Genomic DNA, 27,133 nt, shown 5'->3' with positions numbered 1-27,133 from the left:
TACTTGTTGATCCTTGGTGATAATATAAATTTATTGTCTTTCTATCATCCAATGTTTTAAAAGGTACTCTTCATATATATATATGTATACAATGTTTAAACAACACAAATAATAGCATGTACACTCACACCCATCACAAATAAGGTTTTATTTAAGATTAAATAATAGAGTTGAGTCATGGTTATATATCTATTATTTAAGGGGTATCATCAGTACACACTCAAAAAATAGGTGACAATTTAAATTTGAAAACAAATTTAGAGTCTGACAAATTTTGGTTGGGGGATGTTGGGTGCCCTTCATGAGTTTCCTAGAAACAGTGGCCTGTGTTTAACAGAACGAAGCACTGCCTGGTTCAGCATCGTGCTTGATTCCTATACTAGAGCCCCATGCGCCAGCCCCTGTGTCAATACAGCTTGCTGAGCATCTTCCACTTTTCCCTGATTGTCTACTTTACCAAGTATGACGCCCCTTTCCCCCTGTGAAAGTCATCTTTTGGCAGCAGATCTGACAACATTCTGTCATTATTCATAAGGTCTTCAGTGGCTGGTTCCTCAAACAATGAACAGCCGATTCCTTCTGTGCAGTCTGCCCTCAGCCTGAAAGTCCTGAAAGCTGCTCGCCACACACTCGCCTGCTGGATTTTGCAACAGCAGTGGCATGGCCTCCCAGCACCAAATAGGCAAGCTCCCGTAGTACAACACACTGTTAGACAAATGGCGGCTTACAGTAGGATACGCTTTCCATTGTGACTGCCTTCACTACCAGCTGAACTACCAGCTTAGAGAATGTAAAGTCCATTATAATAAGGTCATAGTAAGTTAAAAACAATTTATAATAATGTGTTTTTCCCCATTGTGACAGATACCTGTTCATACTTCTACAGTAACGTGGGCTGTCCTATGAGAATTTCATTGAGGAAGCTTACCCACTCACCTTATAGTCCTCATCTGGCTGTTTCAGATTTCTTTCTGTGCCTCAAACCCCAAGAACATTTAAAAGGAACACAATTTGAATCCTTGAGGATGCTAAAAAGACTCGTTTTGCAGGATCTAATTAGAAGAGCACAGAATTCTCCTTTTCTTTTTAAGATCACTTTATTGGGAGTTCTTACAGTTCTTATAATAATCCGTACATCAATTAGATTAAGCATATTTGTACATATGTTGCCATCAGTATTTTCTAAACATTTACATTCTGTTTGAGCCCTAGGTATCAGCTGTTCTTTTTACCCTCGCTCGCCCCATCCCACCCTCATGACCCCTTGATAAATTATATATTAGTATTATTTTCATATCTTAGACTGATCACTGTCTCCCTTTCCCTGTGGTTTCTAACCCTCTCTTCTCCCCACCTTCCCTCTACCCTCCTGGTATCACTACTCCCATTTATGTTCCTGAGAGGTTTATCTGACCTGGATTGCATATATGTATGGAATCTTATATGTACCTATGCATATGCTTCAGCCTACCCCACAATGAAAGGTAGGATTGGGGTCATGATAGTTGGGGTAGGGGGGGTGAGGAAGCCTCAAGGAGCCAGAGGAATAATATGTGTTTCATCAGTGCTATACTGCACCCTGGTTGACATCCCTTCTTTGAGACCCTTTTGGGAAGGGATGTCCCATTGGCTACAGATGGACTTGGGTCTCTGCTCAATGGTTTTTGTTTGTTTGTTTGTTTTGAGTCTTCTGATGCATGTTAACTGATCCTATTGACTTGACACTTCATTATCTCACAGGCTAGTGTGCTTGTTCCATGTGGGCTTGTTGCTTCTCTGCTAGATGGCCGGTTGTTTAACTTCAAGTCCTTAAGACCCCAGACACTATATCTTTTGATAGCCAGGCACCATAAGCTTTCTTCACCACATCTGCTTGTGCACCGATTTTGTCTTCAGTGATTGAGCTTGGAGGGTGAGCATCACAGAATGCCAGGTTGTTAGAACAGTGTTTTTGCATTGAGGGAGGGCTTGACCAGAGGCCAAACATCTTCCCATTTCTTCAATGTATTGCCATATAAACATATGTACTTTTGCCAATACATCTATTTTTATGGATTGATTTATTTACATAAATTTCCACCTATGTTTATACCTCTATCCATAGCTTTGCTTCCCAGATCTATTATCTGTTTCCTTTTACCTTCCTCCTTTCCCACCATCAGCTTGCCATTCCTCTGCCTCTTAGTAATTTCTTTCAGCTAGATTTCTGTTGCTCCAACACCCCCAGGATCTCTATGTACTCCTTGTTGTTGATTTTAATTCCCAAGCTGGTCTACTGCTCCATTCCCCTGAATTGGTGTACCAATATGTAGTCTAGAATCTTACTCTCTCTTTTTCCTTCTAGATTTGCTTTTATGTGAGTGTGGCAGGTCAGCCCCTCTCCCAAACCTGTGGGTTTAGTGTTGTCTTCTGTGGCACATTCTTATAGGGAGGGGTTCAGTTTGGCTCGATTGGGGCTGGTCCTGTAGCCCACTCTGTTCATGTGTTAATCCATGTACTAACATTGCCTTGAAGGTTGGGAGAGTACAGAATTCTTTAGGATGTGTTAGAAACATGGAAGCATGTTATATGCTTTCAGAAGTATATAAGACCTTGATGGAGGATACTGTGAGAAAAAATAACTTCATACTGTAATGGTTTCTATTACTTTATAACAATACTTTTTATTTACCTTCAAAATGGATAGCTTGTATGTAGTAGTGTGTGTATTGTACCTTTTTTGGGAAGCTGAAATATTATAATGGTTCAATATGTCTCTCAATTTGTATCAAGCTCTCTGTCTTGAAAACTTGAGTATGAGTGTGTGACTTCTCCAAAAGAGAAGTAGCATTTTGTTAGGTTAAGTGTCAAATAGCTAGCTAAAGCTGTATGAAAGTCAATATGTACTAAGTCATATTAGTGAATTTCATCTGCACTGTTAGGAGGTTGTTGAACTCAATTACAGAAATATATAGAGCTCCATCTGATGTGTGATGAGGTTGGGAAAACACAATCCATTAAAAAAAAACACATGTATAGCCTGTCCTAGGGAAATGGTTGTTATAGTATCCCTTGTTCAGCTTGTTTTTCTCCTCTGACTTTCCCTGGGAACATAGAAGAACAAAGAATTTAATAATTCCCTAGTTTCATTTGGAATTGTTTTGTCAGCAATAACTAGTCACAAGTCATGAAGTTGTTGTTTTACTTGAATGAAGCCTCAGGCAGCAACAATTAAGCATGCTGTACTTTTTTTCTTGTAGCAAAGCCATTCGAAAATGGACAATATTTGGACATTTATGGAATTACAAGAGACCAGGCTGGGGAATACGAATGCAGTGCAGAAAATGATGTGTCGTTCCCAGATGTGAAAAAAGTAAAAATTGTCGTAAACTGTAAGTCCTATTGTCTTTTTTCAAGCCAAAAATAACAAAAATATTGAACACCTCAAAATTAAAGCCAAAGATTTGCATTATTGATTCTTATTGTTGTTGTTTTATAAGATGGGCTATGATAAAGATGACCTGCAGACATTAGAATGTGTGCATTTGAGAGTAGTAATAATAATATTTATATAAGATTGCCACCATCTTGTGATAATTCAACTTGATATAAAGATGAAAATGTTTCCAATACCACTATAGCTCACTACATGCATGTCTAGATGCTAGTAACCTTAAACCTAAAACACTGTAGACCCAGTGGTTTGAATCATTCTCATGAGTTCCACCTGATGTGAATTCTGACTAAATTTATATATGTAGCTCCCCATTAAACAGGATAGATATGAAGTATGGTAGGTTGAACTCAAAGACAAGAGATATAGCTGCATTATACCTATTGCCAAGGAGAATTAATTCAACTTAATTTGGAAAATATTGAGACACTGAAGAGAGATATTTTCCATGTTCTTATCTTTAGGAATTGATAACATCAGGAGATGCTACTACTGTTATGATATTGGCTATCTCTAAATATTAAAATAAGATAATTTTCACTAACATACATCCTATAATCTCAACAAAAATGTCAGCCATACTCTGTACTTTAAAACATGCCTCACTAACCTTTCCAAAATATCCACATTGGTGCCCATTCCCAAGAAAGGTCAACCAACAGAATGTGGAAATGATTGAACAATATCATTAACTCAAGTAAAATTTTGCTAAAGATAATTTTAAAATGGTTGCAAAATTACACTGACAAGAAGCCACCAGAAATTCCACCTGGATTCATTAAAGTATGTAGTATGAGGGTTGCCATAGCTGATGTCAGATGAATCTTGGTTGAAAGAAAAGAGTAGGAAGGGGACACAGAAGATATGGAGGCTATAGCAAAATATGGTGAAAAAATTAAATGGTGTCACCTATCAGCTAGGGTAGCATTACAGGTTTGTTTCCAAACAAGCAGGCATCTAAGTGAGATTCAACTAAGTCCACATGTAAGAAGTCCACTTATGGAGCATCAAGGATTGAAAAACGTATCATCTGAAACCGAAAGAGCGAATAGTATCAAAGCATAAATTGTGAGATTCTGGCAGTGTTACCTCAAGATACATCTATGAATTGTACACAGGAAATAAACCTCAGGTGATTTCCCACTATCCACAATGGAGGGATCCACATACACTGATTACCAAACAGTATTGGAGAGATGTCGATAGGAGATCAAAATAATAAAACTCACATGAATGGTTACACAAACTTGTCACTTGGTCTCCCTTTTGAGACATATTGGGCCTAATCCAGTTTTCAATACTTTCTGTGTTTTGTTTGGAGTTTTCATTTTGGAGTTTACTCAGATATATACTGTCATTGAGAGCAGCCTTCTTGGTTTTTGTTATATGTGTTTCTGTTTTTTGGTATATGAAACCCAGGATTGAGGAACCAATAGAAACAAGCAGAATTAAGAGCTATTGGGGCTATAGAGGGGGAGGGGTTTAAAGGAGGGCTGATGTCAAGGAGTTTGAGAAGAAAGAAAATGTTTTGAACCTGACTGTGATTGTAATTGTACAATACCACTTGATGTGGTTGAACTGTGGAATGATATGATAAGTGTATTAGTTACCAATAGAGGAATAGAAAGACATTTAGTTGTGTTTCATAGACTATGCAAAAACAATGGATTGTGTGCATCATAATAAGCTATGGATGACATTTTAAAGAATGACAATTCCAGAGTATTCCATTGTGTTCAAGTGAAACCTGCCCATGGACCACGAAAAAGTTCTTCAAAGAGAACTAAGGGATACTGAGTGGTTTACAATCAGGAAAAGTGTGAATATTGTTTGTATCCTTTCACAATACTTTATGAATATATATGCTGAACAAATAATCTATGTGTATGTGTGTATAAGAAAGAGATTTATATACACGAGCAATTGAACATTGAGAAAACATCCTAGCCCAACCCAGTCCAAGGCCATAAGTCGGATATTAGCCCATATGTCTGATACCAATCTATAAAATCCTTTTCAGACTCAGGAAACACATGCAATGAAGTCAAATGAAGGATGATCACAAGTTAGTCTTTGGGTCCAGTGGTGCTGGAAACATCTCATCACTGGCAGGGGTCTCTCTGTGGGTTCCCCGGATTCTGAGGTCGGGTTGCATCCATGTGGCTTGTCTTCTGCAATGTCTCCCAGAAAGTGGTAGAGAAAGAGAGAGATGTCTTCCACCTTCCAGGAGGAAGTACCAGATTTCCCAGAATTCTTAGGAGAGGCCATGCCCACACAGAAGTCTCATTGACTATCTCTAGATTGAGAGCCTAGATTCCACCCCTACACTCTTAATCCTTAAATTGATACCAGATTAGTTGACTACCAAAGACCACCCCTTGTCAATTTAACACTTTCTTTCTTTTTTTATTAGGAGCTCATACAACTCTTATCACAATCCATACATATACATATATCAATTGTATAAAGCACATCTGTACCAATTTAACACTTTCACATAACTCTTTAGGCATATATAGTTTTCAAACAATAATAAAATCACATCTGTACCTAAAAGGATAAAACTAAAAAGCATGCAATTCAATATATGGCACACTCATTTAAGTGTAACATTCTATAAGTAAACAATGCAAAAAAATCTATGCCGAAAAATTGCAGTTAACAAACACCTACACCTTAATCCTATAATCATATGAATATATATTCCCCAATCTATGAAAGTTTGTAAACCAACCACTTCATGCCTTTATTCCCCTAATTTTGGGTATCCAATTTCTATATTGCACACTTACATGAACCAAGTGCCCTGAGGAGACAATCATATTTTTTGACATGAAGAACCTTCATTCCAGTGTAACCCTGTGAAATTCTCATCCATAAGCAAAGTCAAATCAGGATAAGCCATCCATAAAGTCAACAGCAAAATGCACTAGTTCACAGGCTCAAAAATCTCTTCATCTGGTCGGGTTCTGGTCATCTCTTAGTCTCACTAGGGTGTCCATTGGTCGCCTTGCCTTAGACCATGGCCCCATCACAAATTCTCAACAATCCTACCTCTTATACTAGGTCATAAACTTCAGACCAGTCAACTCACTCTTTTCTTCTACTCTAGTTTCTGTAAACCAGGTTCACAGGTGTCAGTGGCCAAACTCAACCCATATCTTTATTGCTGAATTTCTCCCACTTCCACTCAAGTAGTGAATCCAGGTAGTCACCTAGCAAGCATTTCAGCCTTCTCACAGGCTCCCTTCAATGTTCATTCCCAGAGAGGAGTTTTCTTCATGGTTCCAGATTTTTCCCAGCTTCTGACAAAGACCACTAGAGTTCAAACTTCATATCCAAAGAGTTCCTTTTTTCTTATCTTCAATCTGTCAAGCTTGCCCCCAGGCAAGTCTCTTGGAATGCAAATGTCCTGAATACTCCAAAGTACTGGGTGGGGCTGATCTTTTCAGAGATTTCTCTACTGGTATGTCCTAAACCCATCTAATGGTCCACTTAATGGCTGAAAGCAAGTGGGCTTACAAGCTCTCTCTTTTCCTACTTCCCCCAAATCATTTCTATACATCCTTATATCTACAATAATAAGCATAAGAAATCAGTATAAACAACATAGAATCAGATACTGAACTCAATTCTTAAAACAGCCATGTTCAACTCTTATTTAGCTTATCTAAACTTTCTTATCTAAACTATCCTATTTATAGGAAAATATGGGATTAGGTATGTGAAGGCATCAAAACAAAGCCAGGCTTTCTGTCAGCCATTTTGACCTTCTGTCAGCCATTTTCCTTAAGCAGCATGGTTTCTGAGACATTCAAACAACAATTTCTACCCCTGAGCTCAAAGTATACATTAATCACATTCATTTTTGCCATTTCACACAGGAGTAACAAAATCCAACAGCCAAACAAAATCATCAAAGCTTTAACTTCCCATCTTCTTTCTAGAAAACAACTCAGTAAACTACAAGGATATCTGACTTCTGGCTAGCCAAAGAAGGAACACTGCCATGAGGCAGAAGTCAAACAAACATCTACTTTCCATCTTTATGATTTGTTTCTCCAGTACCCCACTCCCAACATACCATAATGTGTCACTCTGGGTAGACTACAGAAACAAATTCATGGACATGCATAATCTGTATAAGAAAAATATTTATACACAAGAGCAATTGAAAATTGAGACAAAATCCTAGCCCAGTCCAGTCCAAGGCCCTAAGTTTGATATTAGCCCATATGTCCGATAGCAATCTATAAAGTCCTGTTCAGACTCAGGAAACACATGCAATGAAGCCAAATGCACGGTGATCACAAGTCAGTGGGTAGAAAGTCTTTGGGTCCAGTGGTACTGGAAACATCTCAGTACTGGCAGGAGTCTCTCTGCAGCTTCTCGGGCTTCTGAGGTCTGGTTGTATCCATGTGGCTTGTCTTCTGCAATGTCTCCCTAGAAGTTGAACAAATCATCTTAGAAGCTGTATATGTGGGGGAAATGTGTCATCGGGATCAGAGGAAGCCTTGTTAACAATCTGCACTCTGCAGATGACATAACTTACTGAAATTGAGGACGATTTGAAGCTCTTGTTGATGAAGATCAAAGACCGCAGAGATCAGTATAGATTAAAACTTCATGTAAAGAAATTCAAAATCTTCATAACTGGAACAATAGACAGTATCACAATAAATGGAGAAAATGTTCCGCTGTCAAGGATTCTATTTTGCTTGGATCCACAATCAGTGCTCCTGGGTTCAGTGGTCAAGAAATCAAAAAGGGACTGTGTTGGACAAAGCTGCCGCACAAGAATACTTTACAATGTCAGAGGAAGGGTATCACTTTGAGAACTAAGGGGCACCTGACCCAAGCCCGGTATTTCAATGGCCTCTTATACACGTGCTTCCTTTGTTTAGGCTTTGGCATTTGACAGTGCTTTGAAGCTATACACGGGTTTTCAGTGGCTTCTTCCTCCAAAGTGGGGTTGCGGTCCTTCTTCCTTGTCTGTTCTTAGTAGGGAAGTCTGCTGAAATCTGCTGAAACCTGTTGATTTGGGTGACACGGCTGGCATTTGAAACACCAGTGACACAGCTTCCAGCATCACAGCAACAAACAAGCCACCACAGTATGACAAACTGACAGAGTGGAGGCTAGAGAGACTAGTAGTGGCAAAACAGCTATTTGGTTAACTAACTGGAAGAGATTCATTTTTGTGCCCTTTCAAAGAAATGTGATCTATATTTGGGCTCATTCCAAAAGAATGATCACACTATAGAAAAATACCATTGTTATCTCATACAAGTCAAATTTTGCTTAAACTCATTCAACAAGAGCTGCTGCTGTACATTGACAGAGAATTGCCAAAAGTTCAGACCAGAATCAGAAGAGGATATGGAACAAAGGATATCTTTGCTGATAGCAGATGGATTTTGGCCCAATGCAGAAAATACCAGAAAATTGTTCATGTATATTTCATTGATTATGCGAGTATTAAACTGTACCGACTATAATAAACTATGGATAACCCTGAGAAGAATTGAAATTCCAGAACACTTCTCTGTGCTCATTTGAGACTTGTGCATGGATCACGTGAGGCAGTTCCACAAATGCATCAAAGGAATACTGCACAGCTTAGAATCAGGAAAGGTGAGCGGCAGAGTTGTAGTCTGTCATCATACTTGTTCAATCTGTATGCGGAGCAAATCCTCAGAGAAGTTGAATTATATGAAGAATAGGATGGCATCAGGATAAGAGCAAGTTTTATGAACGACTTACAGTATGCATATAACATAAATTTGCTTGCTGAAAGTGAGGGGGACAGAAGCACTTGCTGATGAAGATCAAGGATTTATCCTTCAATATAGGTTATGGTCAATATAGGTTATGCTCAATATAAGGAAAGCTAAAATCCTCACAAGTGTAACAATAGGTAACATCATGATAAAGGGAGAAATAGTTGAAATGTCAAGGATTTTTGTCTAACTTGTATCCACAATCAATGCTCATGTAAACAGTCGTCAAGAGATCAAAATACTTTGATAAATACATTAGGTAAATCTGCTACACAAGAACTTTTTAGAATATTGAAGAGCAAGTATATTTGTTTGAGGACTAAAATATGCCTGACCCAAGCCATGGTATTCTCTATTGCATCATATGCATGTGGAATTTTTACACCGAATAAGGAAGATCATAGAAGAATAGATGTGTTTGAATGTGGCACTGGAGGAAACAAATGGAAAGTAACATGGACTTCTAAACGGACAAATGAATTTTATTGGCTGAAATAAGGTCAGAGCACTTCTTAGAGGTAAGGATGGCAAGACTTGGTCTTACAGACTTTGAACATGTTGTCAGGAGACACTAGTCGCTGGAGAAGACATCCCATTTGGTAAAGTGGAGATGCAGCAAAACAGAGGAAGGCCTTCAAGGAGATGGGTTGACACAGTGACCGCATCAATGGCTTGGACACAGGAACAATCTGAGGGTGGCGCAAGTATGGGCAGTATTTCAGTCTGCTGTGCATAGCTTCTCTGTGGGTCGGAGCCAACACAGTGGCACCTAACAACAACAGCAACAACAAATGCAGGTGAATTTTGCACAATGAATAAAGAAGACCACGGGAGAATTGATGGTTTTTAATTATGATGCTCACAAAAAAATATTGAAAGCAACTGGGATTGCCAGAACATACAAATCATCGGAGAAGTAGAGAAAAGCAAACACATCTTGGAAGAAATACAGCAGAATGCTCCTCAGAAATGAGAATGGTGAGAGTTTTTTCTCATTTTTGACATGTTCTCAGGAGAAACTGTACCCTGGAGCACAACATCATGCTTCATAAATGCAGAAAGTCAATACAAGAGAAGTCCACCAAGGAGATATATTGACACAATGTTACAACAAAGCCATTCAACATGAAAACAATGTAAGGCTAGTGCAGAACTAGGCAGGGTGGGGTCTGTTGTACAGAGGGTCTTTATGAGACAGATAGATCCAAAGGCAGCTAACAGTAACAACTGAGAAGGAAAAGTGTCCAAACATCTTTCTCAAACACAGTGGCTGATGGGTTTGAACTGCTAACCTTGTGGGCAACTGTCCAACATTTAACCCACAGCCTCTAAAATGTTGTTCCTGGGATGGAGTTTAAAACCTTACAACTGTGTGAATTTTCAGGGGTCTATACATTCTCTAAAGCCCCTGGGTGATACAAAGAGTTAAAATGTACCGATACTAACACAAAATTTAGTGATCTATGCATACCCAGACCACATTGGAAGAAAGGCTTAGATTAGCATCCAGAAAATTAGCTATTGAAAGATCTTTGGTGAATAGCTCTCCTTGGATGACTATGGGGTAATCATGAGTTGAATCAATAGTGACTAATAAATATAAGTCCAACCTCCTTTTTTTTCATGATCACTTACTATATAATCTGATGCTGTTTTTTATCCCCTAAAATAGTAGGGACTTTAGAATGAGATAGATCAACCAAAGAGTCTGAAACTAAATGAAAGAAATGTGTATCCATCAAATTGGTCATCATCTGAAAGAACTGAGTTGAGGAGAGAATCCACAGGTAGGCAGACCAGGGAAACTGTGGAAGCAAGGTGCCCAGAATTGTGGAAGTGTGCCACCGTGTCATAGACATCGGTAAGGGAAGAGACAAAGGGCCACTTATTACTCAGAGCTGGAGGAGGAGTCAGATTATTGTCATTCTCATGCACCACATTCTTAAATTCCAACTGATACAGAGTGAAATAGTGAGGGCTAGGTGACATCTCTGTATGCACAGTAGGTTTTCAGCATAACTGAGACACTCTGATTCTAGGAATTTTTTTTCTTTTAAAATCATGAGCTAGAAGTAAATCAGTTATGTGCTCCAGAAGTGAAAAAAAGTCTTATTATATTGAACTATAAAGAAACTCACCATTTTTTTAGTATGAAGAACTACCTCTGTCTTCCAAGATGGTTCTCTATATAAGCATCTTTGAAAAGATGAGCATACAATCTTTGAGAGTTACTGCTTGAAAGATAGGCAGAAATGCAAGACACCCTTAGAAGATTGTCTTCCAACACAACCAGGGAGCAGGAAAGCCGGCTCCAAGCCCAAGGCCCTCTCTCAGTTAAAGAGGGTGCTTCACTGGCTGTGGAAAAGTGTTTGACGGCATAGGGTAGGTAGAAAAGACTCCTTTGTTCTCCAGCTTTAGCTTAATAGGAGAAAATGAAACAGGGTAACTTTGTTTGTTTGTTTTTAATTAGCACTGTGCTTTCAAAAATATAAGATGAGGCTACCTTTTAAAAAAGTGATTATTGGTAAAAGTGAGCATATGGGTGAAGTTATATTAACTGCTCTTCTGTTGAAAATGAAAGGGTTCAGCAAGGCTTTAAAATGATCTTAAACAATCACTTTTATGTCTTTTCCCCTCCATTATTACATCTTAGCTAGGTCACCTTTTCCTAATTCTGCATGAACAATTGTGTATAATACTAATTGATTATGTATATCGGATCCAGAATTTTCATAAGATACAGATTTTGCTCAGACTTTTAAGCAAGACCTACAATTTGCCTTAGTTTGGAATAGTTAAGTCACACATATACCGGAAATATCTCAGGTGCACAGGTGTGTGAGTGGGCATAGTTGTGGGTTATGTCCCTGGCTATAATGCAGTTTAAAACGTGTTAATTAAAGTGTTGATTTTGTGAATTTGTCCCTTTGAAAATGAAAACTGAGTGCTACTTATAGTTTTCACTGAGTTGATTTCCCAAAAGAAATTATCTAAAGGCTACTGAACAAACTTCAAAGCCCCAAATTGAGCATGGTAGGCTATGTTACAGCATGGAACTGCACATCCCCTGATGGTCTAAACATTCCCTCGAGAGTAGTAGCTGTCAGATTCTACACAGGCCTTCCTTTCAATATTATTAATCAATATTGGTTGTCTATATGGAATGCAGTAGCAATTTGAGGATAAATGTTGTCCATTTGACCCATCAGGGCTTCCTATAAAATGTAACACATTTTCATAAGATCTGATAGATCAGTTATGTGGTCATTCAATTTGAGGAAGAGATTTAAGTTCTTTGCAAATTAGAAATGGTTAATATTCCTCTAAATTTATCTGCATATACAGGCAAATACACAATATGCACATACAATAAACATTATCAAGTTTTGTGGCTATAAAACATTGATGTGGATTTCGTATTCAGTTTAACTAAAGAACTTAGCAATGCTTTTATATAAATTAGGCCGGGGTAAATACGTCTGATCTTCTTACACAGGCTGTTTGTTTTCCCACGCTGTATGAATTATTTTTCTTAGTTGAGACTCTTCTGGAAATGAACCTTTAAAGACTGTGGGCTACCATATAGTTATCTCTTCTTTGAAGGCCTGTTCTATTATTTAACAAGCTTTGAAAGACCGGAGAAACCACTGTACCTTTCTGACTTATTTTTCTCTTTTGTAAATCCAAGGTAATAATACATAATCCTAAAGACTTTGGTAAGAATTAAATGAGATAGTACACATCAAATAGCGGTCCAAGTGCCTTGCTTATGGTAGGCAATTAAAAAAAGTAGTTTTTACAAGATATATTATTATTACTCTGGCATGCAAGTTCCATGTGATACAGAATTTTCTACTACTTTTCATACTCATGTATCCCCAGTACCTGGAACAGAGAATGGTCTAAAAAAGGAAACTGATAAAGTTACAGTGAATTATTGAACTGAGAAGAAAAATGGAGCACAAGGAGAGAAGAAACAAAACAAAGCAATTTTCAGTAAATTGGAACTGTGTCATTCTTCCTATATGGTCAATTAATAAAAAATGTTGGTACATTGTGAACTGTGCTTTAATCTAATAAATCACAGTCACATATTTGTGCACTATTTTGCATCTGATAAATATTTATTTATGCAAATGTGCACTTTACCTTCTCAACGTAACTAGCTCTAAGCATGTGAAATAGAATGTACCAATTAGCACAACTTAGCACAATTGTATTGAAGCCTGAAATGAAGGACCACTAGGGAGAGGGAGGAGGAGTAGGTTTCTGGGGAAATGACTAGTTCTCTTAGCCTGTTCATAAAATGCTCTTTAAAACCTAAGGCAATTTAGTAGGACATGTCAACATTCTGAAGAATAGAGGAGCTTGCAGGTGACAAATACTTATTATCTACAGTAAAGATGTGAAAATCTGGTTATTTTGAGTTTGATTGAGGCAAAGTTACTGCCATGGACCCAGAGAAAAATGACTGCTAATTGAATTCCTAGTCATCATCTCAGTGCTTATTTCTTGATTCATTTTATGACCTTACATAACTGTCCATTTAGCTCATGTTTCATGTAAAGTTATAATGTAGATTGCTTATAATTTAAGTGTTAAAATGTCTTTATAACACATATTTGGAACAATTTCAGGGCACCAAAATACATATAGTTATAATCTAAATAAAGTAGCCCATGTGCCAGATATTTATAGTAATGGAGCATCCTAGTATGTATATATACATGAACATATAAAACTTATTAGGAGTCTGTCAAGATTCTAGGGCCTGGAATACCTGGCTTCAATAACTTCATCCTCTAAGAAAGGAGAGAAAAATGTCATGTATTTATAATAGAAGCTGACAAGTGCTTTGATAAAGTGATCATAAGCTGCTATGTAAAGCTATCAGAAAGCAACTTAACACAAGCATGATATATCATAAAATATTTTAAGAGGCTTTAACCCTGGTGGATGTCGAAGGGGAAGATGGAATTAAAACGTTAAAAACAGAAGAAGATGAAAGCACCGTCTCTTGGAAGGCAGAAGCAACAGCCCAGACCCATAAATGAGTGAGGCCCAGCACAGTTAGCTCAGCAAGGTTGTAGTGGGTTGTAGGAGACCAGAGGGGGAGACGGTCAGGTTAGATGGGAGTTAATGCATTTACATAAACATCTTTGGATCCAGCACTTCACAATTAGAGAGGAATAACATTGAAGTGATAGAAATGTTCATAGATACTGATTATCAAGCACACATGCTTAGATGATTTTATTGTGTAACATATCTGGCATATAATTGGGAGCTTTTTACTGTCCCAGCAAGGACCAAGAGAAAGGTTAAAAATGTAGTGATGAAAACAACAGTTGGGAGTAATGTGAAAAATTAAGAAGTTCTAAAGAAAATCTCTGGCAGTATTGACCATTGAAGATTAGAAACCTACAGAGAACCACCCAGATCCCATCTCCTTTGAACATTTCTTCTCAGTTACATAGCACGAGAAACAGGAAAACAAACAAAGCTCAGAACTGAAGACTTTCGTTTTACTTTGAAAGTTTCATGGTATAAAAAGCTCAGATGTAATTCTATGCTTTATATAAACGGAAAGTTGAATTACCACTGTTATTAAACATGCAGTTAAGGAATACTTGATTTCTTCTAGTGAAAGAGGCATAATTGGTCTTCTGTTTGAAGTCCTAGATACACTCGTTCTTCAACCAATGACTAATATGCAAGCTTACTTTTACTTAATGGATTGCTCCCTAATTTAACATAAATGTAATTCCCGAACTTTTATTTAGATTTGGGAGAAAGACCTGCCTTTCTACTCCCAAAAGAGTTGCAGTTGTGGAAACGCACGGGGGCAATGAGTCGGAATGGACTCTGGCAGTGAGCTTGGTTGCTGGGGTTTAGCCTTAGAGTTCTAAAGTGACCCCATTGCCTCTTGTTCATGGAAATCAAAGTGTCACTGCACGTTGGTTACACAAATATAATGAAATATGCACATTTTATCCCCTAAAATGAAAAAATATCAGGTTTATTCTTTAAATTTATGAGCAAAATGTCTTGCATGATGAGAGGCCATATTTATCTTTGTGGTTTTATTTATAGTCCTTTTGGGGTTGATGCTCATAATTCAGAAAAATAATATAGAGTAATAGGCATGGCTGAGTGTGACCATCATCTGCTAGTGGTAAGAAAGCAATTTTTAACTGAGTGAAATTCTCTATGTTGAAAATTGTTCCAGGCCAAACTTAAAATTGATGAAGTCAGGTATGAAAGAACAAAAATATATTTAACACACACATATTTATGCACTTGTGGTGGTGTGCTCCCGGAGCCCAGGTGGCTCTGTTAGGTAACTACTGGACTGTTCACAGCGCGGTGACTGGTTTAATGGTTTCAACCTACCGCCAGCCCTGCTGGGAACGTTACAGCTCAAAACCCTGCGTAGGGATGCCGTGAATTGAAGTGGAGTCCATAGACATAGGTTTGGTTGTGTTTGTTTTTTGTTTCTTCTTCTAGTGCTATGCGCATCACAATTTGTGTTCTGGTGAAAAGATCGAACTCTAGCAATGAACTTTTGATTTTATGTTTTACACGGATCCTGAAGGTTCTACTTTTGCAGAAAGTTTATAAGCCTGAATGTACACAAGTGTGACTTTGTCAATATATGTCCTCTGTAAATCTGTTATTCTAAGCAAATCAAAATGTGGAATTTAATTCTTCCACTCAACATTTGAAAAACAATGAAGACCGGGAGTGGCAGTAAATTAACCTTGTATCTTTTCTGTAACATCATGATTAAAACTCACAGGAATTTTCCAGAATCATGATGGCAAATATTGCACAAATGTGTGTGTTTCAATTGTAGGTGTGTAGCTGCCCTGGTGGCATAGTGGTTATGAGTTGGACTACTCTCAGCAAAGTCAGTAGTTCGAAACCACCAGAGGCATGTGTGTCGGGTCAGATTCCAATGTTTCGTTTGGGCTCTGATGCAAAATTTTCTCGACATTTCACGTTGAAATCCAATTCTGTCCAGCACTGGCACGGTCGAGTACCGGGGTTCCACTGTAGAAGCATATTACTATTCTTCCTTATTCTTTTCTTTATTTTTGGTTTCCACTCTTTCTTTCCCAAGTGGTTAGATTTATTTTATTACACAACTTTTTGTTGGGATTTAAATGACAATTTACAGAGGAAATTGGTTTTCCATTCCTCATTTCATACGCATGGTATTTTGTGACATTGATTACAATCCTCACAATATAATAACTCTGTTCTCATTTCCTCCCTATTTTAGCACGGCCATTTGTCCTTTCTGATCGTATCCTGCTTTTTACGGTTGTCTTTTTTATTTCATATGGTTGGTTATTCTAAGGAGTACATATCTACCTGGTGTTATTATTCACCTGATAGGTCTCTCTACTGTTTGATTGAAAGTTGAGCCACAGGGATTAGCTTGCAGAGTATCTAAGGGTCATGGTCTCAAGGGTTCCTCATATCTCTTAGGCAAGTAAACCTGGCTGTTTTTATGACTTTCGGCAACATTTCCTATTTATCTCCCATTCTTTTGAGATTCTCTTACTGTGATCCCTTGTAGAATGGTCATCAATGGCAGCCAGGCATCATCTAGTTCTTCTGATCTTAGCGTGGTGAAGGGTGAAGCAACAGTCCTTTAAACTAATTGTTTCTATGGTTCCCTCTCTTCCCATTCTACTGCTTTCTATCTATGGGTATGACAATGCTGAACCACTTTTTTAAGATAACATTTATACCTGTGATCAGACCGAAAGAAACCACACAGTCACACCTCAGGAAAACCTTGGCTACATAGAGCCCTGCATAACCACACATCGGTTATTTGAAATAGTCTGCTTTTATCATTCCTTTACTGTGAATTAGTCAATGAAATTATATTTTGGAAATGTGCTAAGTGATTATAATAAATATTTATGTGTGAAGATCACAGTATATTGAGTATTAGGTGAAACAAGAAGGTAGAAGAAATGGATCTTGTTTTTTACTCTGTCATTTAACTAATTATATAATTTTGGACAAAGAAGATACATTTCCAGGTCTCCTTTTATTTTTTTATAAAATACAGTGGCATGTCTTTTGGTAGTTCTTATTTCTGAGCTCTTATTTCTTAGCTCGTGTAAACACATATTCCTATGTGTTTCTCTAATCCAGCTACACACATTGTTCAGGGACTGCATGGATTCAACTCCCAACAGCAGGGAATAAAGGCTAACAACAGGTTAACTATAGCCAAAAAGTTGTTGAATGACGTGGAAGAGAATATAAAACGTCATCTAGAATATTAAGGGGACAAATGGTAGAATTGTAAGCAAAGAGATTAAGATACTTGGATTTTTTTAGCCATTTTATTAGAGGCTCTTACAATTCTTGTTACAATCCATACATTAATTGTATCCACCATATTTGTACATATATTCCATTTTCTTTCCTATACATTTACTTTCCATTGAGCCCTCAGGATCAGCCCCTCCCTGCTCCACCTGCCCCCCTCCCCCACAACCCTCGTGGCCCCTTGATAGATTGTAGATTAATTATTTTCAACTCTCACACTGACTGCTGTCTCTTCCTCTGGTTTCTGTTGTTTTTTTTCCCCCCTGGTTGGGGGTGTGTCCCCTTCCTACCCGACTTCTTCCTCCTTTCGCCATACCCTTTTGGTATCTCTATTTCCATTCTTGTTCCTGGGTTCCATGTGTTGTGAGTTTTATCTCTGGCCTATACCTATGTACATGCTCCCGTCCAGTCTAGGTTGGGAAGCGGCACTCGGGTCATGGTAGTGGGGGCGTGGGGTGAGGTGGGGGTGAGGAGGCCTCAAGGGGTCAGAGGTAATTGCATGACCCATTAGTCCTCTACTGCACCCTGATTGACTCATCCTTCCCTGCGACCCTATGTGGGGGGTGAGGGGGTTCCATTGTCCACAGTTGGGCTCTGGGTCTCCACTCCAAAGAAAATGAAGATGGCAACATGTCTACAAATGTTGACACAATGTACATATGGGATGTATGTATGGATTGTAATAAGAGCTCTAAGAGCACCCAATAAATGATATTTTTAAAAGATACTTGAATTAACCATGCCACCATCAGGATACATGAGTAATAGAGTGAAACTGTAAGAGCATATAAAAGTAATTGCAGAAAATGAGGACTAGGGAAAAGACACCATTTCAAGAAACTAATGGCTCTGAATTTTTTTTAATAATTGATTGGAAATTTTCAATTTTCTGCCAAGGAATCCCTATGAATCCAAAGCAGGGTAAATGAAAAGACAACTAGATGTAAGGAGATAGTTTAGGACCTGCAGAATATCAAATATAAAGAAATGCCAATAGCAACTTAAAAGACAAATCACCTGTGAAACACTAGGAAATAGACTGACAGTTAATTTCTCAATGGCAACATTAGGTACCAAAACAATAGAACAATAGCTGTACCCAAGAAGGTAAATGTCAATTTAGATTTCTTTATGCAGCAAAATAGAAAAAAGATCTTTAGCTAAACAATAACTAAAAGAGTATGCTTCAAGCTGACACTCCTTGTTTGACATGCACCTTAATACTTTTGTCTCTTTTTCTGAGCACAAGAAAGATTTGTATTTTTTTCTACTTCCTGAAGGTTAGGAATGTTACTAGCTATGGAATGTTAATGACACCTTGTCACCTTATATTGAAAGTATTTCCATGCTTGCATTTGAAACTTTAGTCTCCCTGTTTCCTAAACCTGATGATCATAAGAACACCAATTTCTATAGCAGGGCCATAGTTAAATCATTCTGAAAAGTTGAGTCAACGTATGGAAAACAGGAGCCCTAGAGAGTCACCTGGGCTCCTAGTTGATGTTTTATGCATTAAGAATTAATATTTTTATGCAGAACTCCAGAACTTGTCGGGTGGATTCTTACTTATATTATTGTTGCAGTTATGAAACTCTATGGGCTTTTCCATTGGCTGGTTATTAGAGGACAGAATAAAAGCCCATGCCCACTTCCATCAAGCTGATTCCCATTTGTGCAATGTCTGTAGAAGGAAAGATGAATTGCTCACTGAACAGACTAACCCTCAAAGTCACTGCCAATGAGTCAATCATGGACTTTTAGCAACCCTGATGGACAGCATAGAACTGCCCGTGAGTTTCTAAGACTAACACCTTAAGGGAGTAGAAAGCCCCATCTTTCTCCAGGATAGAATAAAGACACTGAAAACAAACTGATGGGCACAAACTGCAGCTCAAGTTTAATTCTGAGGCTGCTTTATTTCAAAACTTCTCTGCACTATTTTCACAGAAATCTTTGCAAAATAGAAACCTGAAACAGTCACTGCCCTGCTTAAAATGCGTCCTTCAGGATTGTCAGCTCTGTTGTCGAGGCACATTAGCCTCGTGGAGACATGAGCTTTGCCTGGTTATTCAGGCATGCTTCATACTTCATTTTACAGTGCTTCACTTTATTGTGCTTTGCAAATCCTGCATTTTTTTTCAAGTTGAAGGGCGGTTTGGGACAACCTTGCATCTAGCATGTCTATCGGCACTGCTTTTTCAACAGCGTGCTCTCCCTGCATCCATGTCACAAGCTGTTCACTCGCATGATGTCACAAACTTTTGGGTTTACAATGCTACTGCCCATGAAATAGATGAAAAATGTAAACCAACTTCTAAATGCACTGGGGAAAAACATGCGACTCCTTTTCTTGCATATCTCCACAAAGGTTCTGAGGCTGGAAAAGTTTACAAGAGACTACTTCGTCTTTCTCCGTGGGAGCTGCTTGTGGATTCAAACTCTTGAGCTTGTGGTTTGCAGCCCACTATGCCACCAGGGCTCCTGAAATCCTGAATAAGTCGATAAAAACGGCACATTCTTGGTGGCCTGTTCACAGTGGAAGGAAATTTGCACACAGAGCAGTGAGTGTATATTCAATTCAGTCCTCTGACATGGCCATTACACTAAGCTTGCTCTGGGCAGGCCTGACAAGCAGTTAGTAAGGGAACGTTATTAAATGTGGTGATGGTCGATCACTCAGAATGTGTCCACACTTAAACATTTAAGATAAATTTTGAATAAACACTTCATTAGTTCTTCCATTATGCCCATTTTGTTACAGAATAAATCACATTCTTGCCATGCCATGTAATTGACTGATGAAATAGATGCTACACTTCAATGTAATGTAGTAAAGAGAAAGATTTTAATATGAATATTCATTTTACTATATATCATAGCTGCTCAGTGTTCCAAATACATAATATAAAAATGATCTGCCTTAAATTGCCTTTCTCCCCTTTTGATTACTTCCAACTAGACATAAACAAGTAGTTCCCTATCTTTCCTTGCAATATAAATATAATATATACATTCTTCATAACTTGTTTGCACAAATTGTTTTGAGGTGCGCACATACTTTCCCTTTTATCACCCTACTCTAAAAATGCATCGCTGTGTGTCTGTTTATGCACCGTCGACAGCAAACACAATGCAGTCTCAGTCTGTGTCAGGACACACGTTTTGAGGCCAATTTTCAAATTGAACTAAAAGAGGTATGTTTTAATCCAATTTCCTGTTACTAGTAAATCATATTAACAGTTTGCATTACATTTTATAAGGCAAATGCAGAGTTATGCTTGATAATCTTCATTCTTCCTTCACGTTTGGAGCCTCAGATTAATGTCCGCGTTTTAAGGCCCTGGATCGCTAGGGTGTAAGTTATACATGCATTACTCCAACCTCATCATCTCTCTCATCTGTAATTTATATTTAAAGACATTACTAAACACCATGATCTGTGTGGTCATGCTGAGATAGTGAAGAATGAGACACAGACGCCGTGAAATAAGCTTTTATTTTAATTTATGTTAAATAGTCAAATCTCTAAATAAATGATAGCAAATGTTAACCTCCAAATGGGCTCATGTGGAAATATTTCTATTTGTGGTTTATCTTTAAAAATTGTATTAAGGGCTTGCTCTTTTGTGGCTGTAAAATAAATATGATAGCTTCACACCAAAACTCAGTGTTCAATGAAAGTAGAGCAGATATTAAATAAAAGCAGCCATGCAACTAAAATTAAAGTTCAATATCATTAATTTAATTATAGTACATAATCATCTGACAGCGCTGCGGATTGGATTTAAAAGGATGATATTGTAATTGATTGTTAATCATTAAAAAGCATGCAATAAAGATAATTCTGCCTGGGTGGTGGTGAGTTGCAGATTTATCTGAACCAGGGACCAGATTGTGGGACAAATGGCACCCTTCACCATGAAGGAATCCTGGAGAATAGAACTGCCAGCTTGGACTGCCCTGTGAAGCTCTGGCACAGAATAATGAGCATTTTATGGAAGACCCTCAGTAAGATGGATTGACACAGTAGCTGAAATAATGCACAAACAGCATGAGGATCGCAAAGGACTGGGCAGTGTTTCCTTCTATTACACAAAGGGTCACTATGAGCCAGAACCAAGTTGATGACACATACCAATTCTAGAGGACTAGCAATGCACCAGGCCTTGACCAGAATAATCTGCATTACCTTATTTACTCTTCCTGATAAGTCAAGGAGGCAGCTACCATAATGTCCACTTGAGGTATGACGGAAACAAATTCTGAGAGGCTGAGTAAACCACACATGATCACACACCTCATCATGTGGATAGTGTGGGGAAGGTGAGGCATGGTACCAGAATCTGATGGAAAACTTCAAGTTCTACTTCACTCCTTGGGTAAAAGTCTGAAGAGAGATCATGGTTAGCAGGCAGTGGTGCTCCCCTGAGGGGGAGAATTGAATCAAGTAGGACAACTGGTGGAGTTGATTGTGTCTACGGTGCTGCCACTGCATTTGTGTTGACTGCAGCTCACTGATGTTTGCGACTTCAAAAAATAAAGCATGATTCATTGTAAGCTATTTTTAAAACTGCCAGTCATGAAATAAACCTTTTATTTAAATTGAGAGATCTATTTTCACAGACATGGATTTCCCTTCCTTTTTTTCATGGCGAAAGCCCAGAACCTTTGAAGATAACTTTTGAGGCATAGCTGCCATTGAAAGACAACGCTTCTTAACAATAACTGCCAAACAGTGCTGGTCCCTGGCTCAGAGTTTGCTCCCACAGCATGCCTTCTGTGGCCTGGAGTGCTTTTCCTAAATAAGAAATTACTAATATTAATCACAACACACTCTCATATGTACTATCTTGTTTGATCCCTCACAGCTCTTCTTTAATCACCCCCCTCATATTACAGATAAGTTAACTGAGTTCTATAATCACCTAATGACTTGCAGCCCATCCACTCACTATTTAATAGCAACATTAAGAATTAAATTACATCTTTTTCTGCCAGAACCTGTATTTCTTTCACTATATACTGTATACATATGTGTGATTCTTGTGTGAACGATAGAACCTAATTTATTGCACCTGGACCGTATTCCTGGTAATATTTATTCGTTTCTCATCATTCCAATGAAAATGCAATCCGACTTTCCTCTTGGAGTCCCAGATGTCAAAAAGAGATTTATCCTCAACCTCTAACATAAAATTCATTCTCTCTTTTTTGCTAGTTTAAGATTGAAAGGAAATTCTTCTCTTTGTCCTGCTTTGAATACTTCTTCAAAGAATTCTATACCATAGATAGGTCAAAAATATCACACATGTATTCAGTATTTCCACTCCGTATTTACTCAGTGGTTAGAATGACATAAGCACTAATGAAGTCATTGAGGATACAAAACAGACATCTTTCAAGATACTTACCTTTTTTGGATGCAAACAGTCAGACAGTCGACACTGCGATCTCTTATCTTCTGACTCTTAGCAATTTTAGGTTTCGCGAGTCAGTAAATCTTTATGGAGCATAGACAGTCTCATCTTTCTCCCAGGTGATAGCTTGTAGGTTTGAAACGCCCACCTCAGAGTTATCCGTTCAATGCTCACCCAGCAGGGTCACAAGATTTCTTGGAGAAATAAAGAGTAGAGTAGCTAGGAAGTGTTAGAAAGAATGGTCTTTTGTTTAGCATGGTCAGAGGAGACCGGACTGGTGAGGTTATGTTTACCCAGAGACATGAGGAATGTGAACGAACCATGCTAGTATTTAGACCACCCCAAATATCCTTGTCCTCGGAGTTTTCAAAACTGTAATTGTTATAACAAGTATTCTTGAATTCATTGATAGGGATAACCTATAAATCAAACCTTTAGACCCCAGTATGTGCAGTCTTCATTACAGAAGCGAATTGTCAGATCTTTCTTCGATGCAGCAGTGGTTGGTATAATAGCCTAGTGCTTAATCACAGAGCCACCAAAGCTCCTGAGTTGAAGGTAGCTCATAGGAGAAAACATATTAACAACACTGGAATAGTGAATGTTTCTACCTTTCTTGATATCTGAAAATAGAAACAAATGATGATATTTCTTACCAACCAGATGATTTTGAGAAGTAAATGCATTTACCAAGACTTTTTTAAAGTGACAATGGAGAAATTTCCAAGAGATTGGATTTTAATAATTACTAATAATGGCACTACTGAACAAACACTTTAACTAAAATTGTATTGTGTAAATTAAGAAAAAAATCATGTACAAAGTGAGCGCTTAACATTAGCAATAACATTTTGTTATTGATTTGCATACCTGGTATCTATAAAATCTGAGTTCTTTAGAACTATTTATAAAGCATAGCAGGTAGTGTATAAAGGTTTATTCAATGAAAAATAATAACGCAAACATTGGTAATGAAAAGATGTGCATGTGGGCATCAGCTCTCTAAGAATCACTGTGTGCACCGATTTGGCTGCGTTACATATCTACTACCAGAAGTACAATGAAGCTTACTAGTGTCCTAAAACAGAGTACTCAGGGCTAATTCATATGGAAACTTTTTACGCTTTGGGTATACTTCACTTCTAATGCATAAAGGGAATACTAGTCTCTTCCAAGGTAAATACACCTTTACATTTCAAGGTGACTAATATTCATAAAAACTCCAAACCTTAGCTTATAATATTTTAATAGAATTACTTGTTTTTAAGGTTTTCTTTAGTAAATTATAAGGTCAAGAAGTAAATTATATGTCTGTATCTTCAGTGTATGACATAAATAACTAAACTTATTTTTGTTAAATGTTGACAAAGTGGGTTCTCTATGCATCAATGACTTAACCCTTTTCCATTAATTAGAACAATATACTCACTAGTACATTTATTAGTATAACAATAGGGTAATATCCTGGATATACTCTGTGGATACATTTACTATGAAACTTTTGTTGAGTTCAGTTTCTACAAACACATCAACATCTGGCCAAGCAGTTAAATGTGGTTGATAGACTTGAACGGTTACAATTTCATATTTCCTCCATGTAATGTATTAATAACTTCCTTATGCACTAAGAAAACCTTGTACCTCCCAGTATCTTTCTGTACCTTTGTAAATTGTGCTGAGCCCCCTCCCCCACCACACACATTGTATATTGCTTATGATGCAAGGTATATTTTGGAAGCCTTGAATAAGACCCTACTTGTAGTGTAGTGGATATGCACTGGATTGCCAATCACAAGATCAGCAGGGCAAACTCACCCGCTGCATTATGGGAGAAGCCACAGGGACAGTTCGACCCTGTCCTATAGAGTCGCGATGAGTCAGAAGTGCGAAGGGGAAGTGGGCTACATTCACACATATGTGGAAGTGACCCCTCTGCCCTCATTCCTCCCAGTGACACCTCTGTCACTCATAAATATGTTGCGCTCTAGCCCCCTATTCCTTCACACTTCCGTTTAGCTGAAGAGTCTCTCTAGGTATCTCCTTCTGGATTATTACTATTAATGTTATTGTGGGATTGTGTATATAATAATTTTCAACTTTGTTGCCTTTCACTCTTTTGTCCTCCCCGTGTCTTCCTGTGCCTTTGTCATACTGCTGAGCCCCTCCTCCACCACGCACACATCATCTGTTGTTTATGATGAAAGGTACATTTGGGAAGCTTTGAATAAGACCCCTCTGTTGGATTTCTCCACATGAAAGGCTTTCTCCACATTAAAGCCTGGGAGAGATTGTGAAAAAGAGGACACCATTGCACTCTGTTGACACAATGATTTCCTTTGGTTCACTCATTTGTTTAATGGGTATTTATTAAGCACGCGTAAAATACCAGCCACAGTACCAAAATCTGAATGCATGGTAATATACGAGACTGACATGGCCGTTCCCTTAATAGAACTGTCTAGCACAGAATAGGTATTCTTTGGAATGCACTTCATGATGCGCTGCTCAAGGTGTCTTTTTATCTCTCCCTCCATGCTTCGAAAGTGTCACATGGTCAGCTTTAAAAATAAATTCAAGATTTTTCTTCAGTTTCATCAACCTATAGAATTTTTTATTCAATTGAGCAAATAATAATATAACTATAGTTTATCACTAGCAATTGGCAAAATGTTCACGGGCAAGTGGAGTTAACAATAATGAAAAATTTCCTTGAAATTTTGGAGCCTTAACTTTGGAAAATAATAGCGAATAGTAAGTGTTGATTTCTGTGATCTCTAGCCCAGGAATTCAGTCAAAGAACTGGTTGGAACTGGGAGAAAATGACAAGATCTGGCAATGATCACTGTCAGGCTGTAATATTGAACATTTTAAAGGAGGCTGTGTCTGGGGGAAAGACAACGAAGGAAGGATGCGAGGGACTTCAGTTCATTGTGAAACGGGCAAGATGGAAGACAAATTTATGAAGCATACCTAGAAATCATTGCTTCTGCATAATACCCCCCAATTTCCTGTTAGATAGTAACTCTGTCTTATTAACTTTCTCTGTATTAAATCTTCCCTCAAAGTCTATCCATTTATAGTTTCTTTCTGTTAGTGCCCCTCTTCTTTCACAGCATTATAATCACTACTGCTTGGATTTTGTCAGGTCTTCTGCCCCTTTTTATCTTTCAAAAATGACCTTTGCTAATTGTCAGACAATCTGAAGATTGCTCTTTACTGTATTTCATATAAATGTGTATATATAGATATAGATGCATATGTTTTCAGTGCCTCAAGGTGTGTTGGACTCTCTTATGGCTAAAGGCTCTCTGTAATCATGAATATAATATCCAGTGGAGATTGGCAGTTTTTATGCTCTGGAGCCTACAAAAATAAAATTGAATTGTTTCACTTTTCATATGATATTGTCAAATTGACATCATTTAAGAGACATCAGGTGATGATCATTATATAAAATATCTTTAAAGTTAATGTGCCAATATGCAAGCAGAATAAGAATTGATAGTTGACCTATTGAAATGTCAATATTTTAAAACACATTCTCCAGCTATTATGAAATACTTTGGGACTATGATTAAGAGGAAAACACAATAGAAAAATATCAAAGACTTCTCTGAAGATGTACGTGTTATGCAGGATCCTGGTCGTGCAATGGGTTACATGTTGGACTCATCACCCAGTGTCACAGTTTGAGCCCACTGGCCACTCCATGGTTAAGAGATTAGGCTTCAGCTCCAACAAAGAGTCACAGACTTGGAAACCCAAAGGGGCAGTTCTAATCTGCCCTGGGGTCACTATGAGTTTGAACTGATTTGCTGGTCATGGGTTTGGTTTGGTACATATTATGTAGAAGCAAATATTTGTGAAAGGGATGGGCTATGATTTATCATTCTATATTTTGTTTTAATTTCTTCTGAGCATTAGATGAATTGAAGTTCACGGAAGAATGCCACCATGCTGACGTGTCTTGAGCAAAGGAATATTGCTGTGTATCAGAGGAGGCAGAGGATATTTAGTGATCTTACTGATAAGAAGCAAGAAAATTGATATTTAAGGATTCTATATTCAATTGCCAAAAGATAGAAATTGGCCTGGCATGCAGCAGTTTTATATGTCCAGTTATGAAGGTAAACAAATATATGTCCAAT

General features: G+C 37.9%; 1 protein-coding gene across 1 annotated transcript in view; it reads left to right on the top strand.

Moving 5' to 3' along the window:
• The window catches only part of NEGR1 (neuronal growth regulator 1), a 663,072-nt gene that overhangs the window by 289,851 nt on the left and 346,088 nt on the right, over positions 1-27,133 (top strand). The window contains exon 4 of the mRNA XM_075536828.1: positions 3,240-3,371. Within this exon, the coding sequence (XP_075392943.1) occupies positions 3,240-3,371 (132 nt within the window). The remainder of the gene's footprint in view (positions 1-3,239; positions 3,372-27,133) is intronic.

This window comes from Tenrec ecaudatus, chromosome 1 (genome assembly GCF_050624435.1).
Source record: "Tenrec ecaudatus isolate mTenEca1 chromosome 1, mTenEca1.hap1, whole genome shotgun sequence".
Taxonomy (NCBI): Eukaryota; Metazoa; Chordata; class Mammalia; order Afrosoricida; family Tenrecidae; genus Tenrec; species Tenrec ecaudatus.
Note: the sequence above shows the minus strand (reverse complement) of the source record. Positions and strands in the feature narration are given on the sequence as shown.